General features: G+C 34.2%; 2 protein-coding genes across 3 annotated transcripts; both read left to right on the top strand.

The window, feature by feature from the left end:
• The first annotated feature begins 986 nt into the window (after window positions 1-986).
• Window positions 987-3,200, top strand: LOC122601094. Of its 2 annotated transcripts, XM_043773872.1 has the most exons (2): window positions 987-1,109; window positions 1,678-3,200. In XM_043773872.1, exon 2 carries the CDS (start codon window positions 1,767-1,769, stop codon window positions 2,985-2,987), a length of 1,221 nt encoding a protein of 406 aa, XP_043629807.1. In that variant the 5' UTR covers window positions 987-1,109; window positions 1,678-1,766; the 3' UTR covers window positions 2,988-3,200. The 2 variants fall into 2 exon arrangements, with proteins under 2 accessions (XP_043629807.1, XP_043629801.1); XM_043773866.1 differs by having other exon boundaries at window positions 1,029-3,200.
• Window positions 3,201-5,116: 1,916 nt separating this feature from the next.
• LOC122584226 (malonyl-coenzyme A:anthocyanin 3-O-glucoside-6''-O-malonyltransferase-like) lies at window positions 5,117-6,792 on the top strand. Its single transcript, XM_043756447.1, has one exon. The coding sequence runs from the start codon at window positions 5,200-5,202 to the stop codon at window positions 6,610-6,612; it is 1,413 nt and encodes a 470-aa protein (XP_043612382.1). The 5' UTR covers window positions 5,117-5,199; the 3' UTR covers window positions 6,613-6,792.
• Window positions 6,793-8,654: the final 1,862 nt, after the last annotated feature.

Here is an 8,654-nt window from a genome sequence, read left to right on the forward strand (position 1 = left end):
TTCAATTAATATATTAAAAATATTCATTCAACATTTATTTTATTGTCGGTTTTTGGTTTTCTTTCACATATTAAATATATGTATTTGATACTTAAGATTTTTGAGATGTTTGTGGTATTACTCTTAACTAATTACATAACAAGAATGTATCAACACGACAATTGAAGTCCAACAACGTAAGGCCTTTACCCATGCTAATGAACAATAACTCGCCTCCATGGCGAGTTACTATTCGTCCACGTCATACCCCGTACCATTATTTGGGTTTTGATACATTGCATCTCTTTCAGATTTTTATTATGCATGGGTTATTTTTTGGTTTTTTTCTCACATTTTTTTTCCCTTTTTAGTCATTCAATCTTCTTGTGACACACCCTGTATCACTACTTGCATTTTGCTACATCGCATTTACTTGAATTTTGAACCAATATACTGATCTTTTTACCAAATGACATCCTGTTCGAGTTTTTACTACGAGTTACTTTTTGGTTTGTTGCACACTTTTAAACAAAACATATTCATGAAAAAGTTAGTTTTAGTTAAACAGTTGAAGATTTAACGAAAATATATACTAAAAAGATAATGATAAATCAACCTAATTGGTGTGTCTAAAGATATGACTAATAGTAAGATGATGACATGTGGAAAATCAGTGGGCAAGATTGGGAAAGAGAATTAGTGAAATCCACATGTCAGATTCTTACGGTTTTAGGTTAATTTTTAAACATATGAGTTAGATTGATTAATCATTTTGCATACTAAAATAATGTAACTGTTTCAACAAAGTTAAATTGAAAATTAAAATTAAAAACCAAAAAACTAAAAAGAGCACGTGTCATATAAATAAGAAACGGAGAAAGACGGCAGGAATGGACGCCGTTTGATGAAGCTGTCACATACAACAAAACCGGGACGCTTCAACTGGTGCAGGCTTTTTCCCCCTTTCCCCCACCATCTCCAATCTCACACACACGCCACCTTCCCCTTCTCCTTCCTCTTCTTCTTATATTTAACGAACAACCACTCTCTATATCTTCTCCCTCATTCTCACACCCATCAAAAAATATATATACACACACACACACCGATCCGATGCGTTGTCTTCACAGGTACCGTTCGATTTTATCCCTTATCTCTTCTCAATATCTTGACTTTTCCATACTTATCAGAATTTCCTTTTTCATCTCACCTTTATAATATTTATTTTATCATTATTACCAAACAAACCCCCCTAATTTGTCAGCTTTTTTTGTATTTGGTAGGAATTGTTAGATAAAAAAAAATGCCATTGAGACGATTTAATTGTTTCCGATGTGCTATTATTCATATCGGGTATGACGTAGACTGATTCATAATTCATTTAGTTAATTAAATTTAAAAAAAAAAAACATTTTTATAGTTAAGGTTTTTGTCATATAATTATGCCTGCGCCAAAAGATATAATGAATGGAGAGGATCCATTGACAACGTTATCCATGGACAATAGTATTATTAATAATAATAATAATAATAATCATTTTTTGTCAATGGATTCTAGTTTGTTTGATAGGGAGGTGAATCGGGCGGTGGATCTTAGTCTGCCGCCCGATATTAACCTCCCTTTGTCGGCGGAGCCTAGTCCTCCGCCGCCGCCGTCGTCTTCAATAATGTTGTCAAATGATTCTTGTGATATGTTAGATGGTGGACATGGACATCATGGTTATCATGGTGAAACACATATTGGTGTTACTAAGATTGGGAAAAAATCGGCTAAACGCCTTGACAGTATGTGGGGTGCTTGGTTTTTCTTTAACTTTTATTTCAAGCCGGCGTTGAATGATAAGTCAAAGAATACTAGCAATAAGGGGAATAGGGAGAATAATGGGTATGATATTGATAAGTCCCAATTGAAATTGGATGTTTTCTTGGTTCAACATGATATGGAGAATATGTATATGTGGGCTTTTAAGGAAAGACCCGAGAATGCGTTGGGGAAGATGCAGTTGAGAAGTTATATGAACGGTCATTCTCGACAAGGGGAAAAGCCGTTTCCTTTTTGTGCGGATAAAGGGTTTGTTAGGTCTCATAGGATGCAGAGGAAACATTATAGGGGTTTGTCGAATCCTCAGTGTGTTCATGGGATTGAAGTTGTTCGTTCGCCTAATTTGATGGGGTTGGATGAGGAAGAAAGGAGACGGTGGATGGAGCTTACGGGGAGAGATTTGAACTTTTCGATCACTCTTGAAGCGAGTGATTTTGGTTCGTGGAGGAATCTTCCGAGTACGGATTTCGAGATTGAACGACCTCTAGTTTTGAAAGACAATTTGTCTAATGGTAATCATCATCATCAGCAGACGAAGAGATTGTTAAGCAGTACTGGTTTCAACCAGTCGGCGCCACTATTAGATCATGTGAACGGTGATTTGAATGGAAATGGAAACGTATATGGGATGGATCTTTTGGCTAGTTGTAATAATAAACGAAGGAAGAACAACTCTCCTCGTATCAACGATGACGAGAGCTCAGATTCAGTTCTTGACGTTCATCACGCTGAACGACATTGGGTAAGCGAGATATCTGGGGTGTTGAAAAGTGCTTATGGCCCTGTGACAGCTGCCAAGACTATTTATGAAGACGAAGAGGGTTTCTTGATTGTGGTAAGCTTACCTTGCGTTGATCTTCAAAGGGTGAAAGTTACATGGAGGAACACACTCTCACAAGGAATTGTTAAGATCTCGTGTGTGAGCACAGGGTGTAGACCGGTGTTAAAAAGGCAAGAACGGATGTTTAAGATGACCGATCCAGCACCTGAACATTGTCTGCCTGGAGAATTTGTTCGGGAAATCCAGCTTCCAACAGCCATCCCAGAAGACGCTAAGCTTGAAGCTTACAGAGACGAAACAGGGACCATGCTCGAGATAATCGTGCCAAAGCACCGTGTTGGACCTGAGGAACACGAGGTTCGCGTCTGCCTTCGTCCATCTCAAACCGCTTGTATGTTGACTTAGTAGAAACTACATGGTTTAGTGTTTTTAATTGTGGGTGTGGGGTTATATGATGCTTCATTGATTCTACTAACCTTATTTTACAAGTGGAATCTCTGAAGTGGTGGCTTGAATTATACGAGTAGTAGTTTTTTCTTGTATCTTTTGCTATGTTTAATGAATCATTTCAAGTGTATTATTATTATAGACATTATGGCTTTGGTGGTGTTTGTCTTACTATTAGAGTATTGTGGAAGTGCCTGTTTATATTTATGCTTGTTCGGTTCATCTTAAGGAACTTGTTACAAAACTGGTTCAGATGTCTATTTTTTGAGCCTCTATTTCTTCAGTCTGAATTACTGAATACAAAAAAACCCACAACATGCTACAGAAACCACAATTCCAAACACATAAAGTTTATAAAAGATACAATTGTCAACCCAAAACCCACTTTGTCTTTAATTCTGAGTTTGCTACTGTCACATCAGCTACACACAACTTTTTTTAACTTCCATCTTTCACATTTAAACTTCATTTTTACTACCCAACTATCTGATTAAAATATACATTCTAACTCACTTCTAACACTAAAAAGCAAAAAGAAACATCGACTCAATCAGCATGCTGGGAACAATATGAAGCCTTGCACGACGGTGGTTGCAGAAGCCCCAACCACAGCACCCTAACGACAATGTCTAAGGGCTAACAAACTGATAACACTTTGAGGGTTGGTGACGGCATTGGTATCAAAGATAATAAGATATAATGTCTTTATCTCTCATTCTTTTGTAACCCTTTTCGACCACACGTCTTCTACTCAATAAAAATGGCAATAAAAACATGTTACAAAAGTTGATCCACTTTTAGGAGGGCTACCCAGGCAAGACTTTTGCCATGTGTGGAGTATTAAACAAACATATTTGAGTTTCATCGAAGTATCCCCTTCCTTGAATAATTTTTGTTAAGCTGTAATAGCCTTTTTTTTTTAGAACGGCTGAATTTTTAGACAGGATGAATATTATTCATTAACGTATTTCAGTTATTATCTTTATGGTGATTGTTTCATGTGATTTAAGAGTGTTTAAATATTATGATTTTGGATTAGTTTTTTTTAAAATTTTAGATCCGTGTCAAATACACGGGTTTTACAATATTATCAATATAAAAGTTAGTATATGAAACATAAAAATACTTATACGTTAAATGTAAAATATACTTAAAAAAGAAATTGAGATATTCAAACGTAAATATTGAATGTATCTCAAATGCTAACTACTAACTACAAACTACCAACGCATTGTTTAAAAAAAATAATCATATCAAGGTTGGATGGTGGAACAAAGTTTTTACTATACAAAAAAGTAATTTTGTTTTCGTTAGTCATGGTTGTTAAGAACAATAAAAGTAACAGCTAGTTCGTGGGGTTTTCAATGATTTCGTGTGTTGTGATTTTTTTGTAAGGTTTAGTTTATATAAGAAAATGTTGTATCCTAAATATAGTTTGATTCTAATTACTAATAACAACAATAATTATCCTAATTATAATCAGATTAGAATTATTAATAACAACAATATTACAATTAGTTTGGTTACAATTAATAATATAAAATAAGATATTGATATAAATATTAATTCGTATTAATTCAAATGTTGTAACTTATCTAACTTTTAGCTATATTTTGTTATTAGATAAATATTATGCGATAAAATATTATTTATTTTTAAATTGGGTTAAAGTGTAAACTAGTAATAGAAAACCAAAAGGTATAAATTAATCTAGACATGTGCTGATTTAATTAATTTTGAGAAATTGTGGTTTATGATTGGTCAATTGAGGTTATGTCAGTTGTCTTTTAATATATTTTAAGATAAAATTAAGATTAAGATAGGTTTTTTTTATTAAAAAAATAATCTAATACACAAACTAGCAACATTGCAGATACCGTATTTTAGTTAAACACTTAAAACATATATAGAAAACAATTTAGAAAAGAGCTGGTAAAGTAACCACCACTCAAAATGGTAGTTCAGCATATTCAATTTTTACGAGTGGTTGTACAAGTATTTTGGAATTTCTGATGATGTTAAATGCATCAATAATTGATATTGAAAGTGATAAATTGAAGGCACGTTTCAACAATGCAAAAGTGGGAACCATCACATTTCAATTACGATATTTATCAAATTATTCTAAGATAAGAGGTAGTTTTTTACTACTTATCTGTGATACAAAGAAATGGCTGATATGACTTGCTTGAATGTGATTGAGAAATGCAAGATCTCAGCACCACCCAACTCTGTTGGAGAAAGATCACTCCCTCTTACTTTCTTCGATCTTGCTTGGCTTCTCTTCCATCCGGTTCACCAGCTTTTCTTTTACGACTTCCCGCATTCAAAATCGCATTTTATTGAAACAGTCATTCCCAACCTCAAACACTCCTTATCCATCACCCTTCAACACTTTTTTCCATTTGCAAGCAACTTGGTTGTGTTGCCTAATGCAAATCATTCAGGACTTGAAAAACGACCCGAAATCTTTCATGTGGAAGGTGACTCCGTGATGCTTACTTTTGCCGAGTGTAATCATCTTGATTTCAATGATCTTAAAGGAAACCATCCTAGAGATTGTAACAAGTTTCACCCTCTAGTGCCTCTACTTGAAGATGCATTTAAGGTGTCTAGATTCGTGAAAATCCCCTTGTTTTCAATTCAAGTAACAATTTTCCCAAACAATGGCATAACCATCGGGCTAACAAACCTTCATGTTCTTTGCGATGCAAAAACTCGGTATCATTTTTTGATGGCATGGACTTCAATATTTAAATTTGGAACGGATGAGTTATTCTTAGCCAGTGGATCTTTGCCGTGTTATGATAGAGTGGTGATCAAATACCCAAATTCTCTTGATGAAATTGTGTTGAGTCGACCGCAAGTTCAAACTCTTGGTGAAACATACAAGGCACCTCAATTAGCTCCCCTGCCTGACAAAGTACGAGCAACATTTGTGTTGACCCGTTCGCAAATTAACCGGGTAAAGAAATGGCTTCTAGTTCAACTTCCAAAACTAGAGTATGTATCAGCATACACGGTGTGTTGTGGTTACGTTTGGAGTTGCATAGCAAAATCACGTCTTCAAGTTGAAGGAAAAAAGGGCGAGTATGAGCTAGAACGGTTTGTTTGTATCATAGATTTGAGAGCTCGTTTGGATCCACCCGTTCCTCAAACTTATTTTGGGAATTGTCTCATTGTATGTTCGACCCCAACTAATACCTCTTTGCTAACAGGAATGCAAGGGTTTTCTAATGCGGTTGAAGTATTAGGAACATCGATAAAGAAAACCATAAACCATAAGGAAGGAGTGCTTAAAGAGGCAGAGACATGGCTTAAGAAGTCTCATGTTCGGGTTCCCACAATAGGTGTGGCAGGAACTTCAAAGCAGAATGTTTACAATCTTGATTTTGGGTGGGGGAATCCCAAAAAATATGAAACTATATCACTTGATTATAATGATTCGATATCTCTCAATGCGAGCAAAGATTCACCCGAAGACATTGAAATTGGTGTGTGCCTTCCTGCTAAACAAATGGATGCCTTCCTTACAATATCTAGAAATGAATTAGAAAGCATACTTGCTAATTACCAAGAGTGAGTTACGATTCATCGATCTGATCACTTGTCATTATGTTCTTGTTCATTTGCTTATCTCCAATTCAAATGTTGTGTGCTCATCTGAAATGTGAATAGTTACCTATTTAAGCTATGTCACTTCTTATAATTTACAATTAAAATTAAAGTTGCCATTAATAAATTCGAATATCTTTCTAGTAAATTTGGAACTACTGATTTCTATGAGACAGGAACGTATATATGAGTGTTAGATGCATAATTAGTGTGCAACTAAACGTATATATGACTACCTCAAATAATACTTGAACACCCCATATCAAGAATTGAATATTGATCTTCATTTCAAGTACTAGCACGGTACCCGTACAATGCGGCGGTGATCTTGACGACGAAGGTGTGGTGGTGGAAGTGACTGTTGGTGGTGGAAGCGGCGTCAAGTGATGTAGATAATCGATGTAAAATTAATTGATTTAAAAGTTTAATGAAGATATTTTAAAAAATAAATGAATGGTAGTATAATTTAATCATTAATGTTATTTTAGATAATTTTCCTATGTAACATTTAAAGAGAGAGTTGTTTTTTTATTAGATAGTATAAAAGTATAGATTAGGTGTATTGGAGAATTGAAATTAAGAAATAAGGGTATTTTGGGTATAAAAAAGTGCTGAATTTTCTAAAATAGGATAATTCAATATGTTTTATAAGGGATGAGGATTGGTGTCCGCGCGTTGCGGCGGTTAAAAGGTGATGATTATACGAAACTGTGGGCGATGAATTGATATGTGTATGTGTAAATAGGAAGAAGAGAAATAAGTAACTCTATGTTAGATCTTGGTAGCGTGTTTGTCTAATTATGATTAGAGATAATATGTGAATTAGGGACAATATGGAGATATCGAAAAAATGCTTAAATTACTCAAAATAGAGTTTAATATGTTTTATAAGGGTTTATAAATAAGAGTTTTTATCGAGTGGGTTAACCCACGTTATTGGGATTAGGATTCCTTTAGGTTGTACCAACTTGTTTGGTCGAAGTTATTGGATTAAAATTATTTATCAAAATTCTAAGATCAAATTTGACTATTGATATATGATTTTGAATCCAATGGTTGAAGTTGTCTCCACTCAACCGATCAAGTTGATACAGCTTGAAAGGGTCTTTATCCCAATGAAAATAGCCGTCGTGACTAAACATACAAACTCTATCTACACGATATTTCAATCAAAATGAGATGGACCCTTTTTTTTATAATGTAGATCTCAACTTGAAGCCTCCTACAAATTTATAATCGCCAATTTAGGATTTATCCAGGAGCTAAAAGGACCTTAAATCTACCATAGGATCAACCCGACCTGAAACCGGTTGAAAAAAATCAGATTAGTGTTGTGAATTCTTGACCTGTCAACTCACTAGCCTTGTATTTTTGGGTTGGATTCGGGTTGACTCTTTGAGTTAACAGATCGACTTTCCGATATTCACGAGTAATTTAAACCTTTCAAAAACTATCTAAGTATGTTCTGAATGTGGATACAAACAAATTGTTTGAATATATATTTTAGTTTTGATTATTTTGTTATTTAGATTAAATATAATGAAAACCTAACCTAGATCCGACTTGAGAAAAATCAAGTCTATAGGTTGACATGTCGTTATTCGGGTTAGGTCGAGTATTGACAATCACTAATCTTCCTATCCTACTAAAGAAGGATACCAAGTGACATAAGAATAATTTATGTGTTGGCTATCTAAGGTGACCAACAAGGTTTTTTTTTATGTCAGTATAATATCATATATTATTTATATATATATCCATTACTATTTATTTGTATATAATATTAAGGATGTGTATCAGTGTATGTAAGGGGTTTTAAAATGAGCGGGTCTTTTGAAAATTGAAATAAAAAGATTCCACACATCTTTCTCTATCTATCAATTAGTGGTAATACATGGCAAATTCATTTGAGGTTTTATCTTTTTAGTTAATTAAGCAGATGCTATGTTGGTATGCTCCTGTGAAATTCATTTGAGTTTGGATTTACTGACAATTAGTATAACTCTAATC

The sequence above is a fragment of the Erigeron canadensis genome, chromosome 1 (genome assembly GCF_010389155.1).
Source record: "Erigeron canadensis isolate Cc75 chromosome 1, C_canadensis_v1, whole genome shotgun sequence".
NCBI classification, from domain to species: Eukaryota; Viridiplantae; Streptophyta; class Magnoliopsida; order Asterales; family Asteraceae; genus Erigeron; species Erigeron canadensis.

What these genes read in the sequence shown, in the direction of transcription:
- LOC122601094 (XM_043773866.1), top strand. Translation starts at nt 1,422, where the DNA reads ATGCCTGCGCCAAAAGATATAATGAATGGAGAGGATCCATTGACAACG.
- LOC122584226 (XM_043756447.1), top strand. Translation starts at nt 5,200, where the DNA reads ATGGCTGATATGACTTGCTTGAATGTGATTGAGAAATGCAAGATCTCA.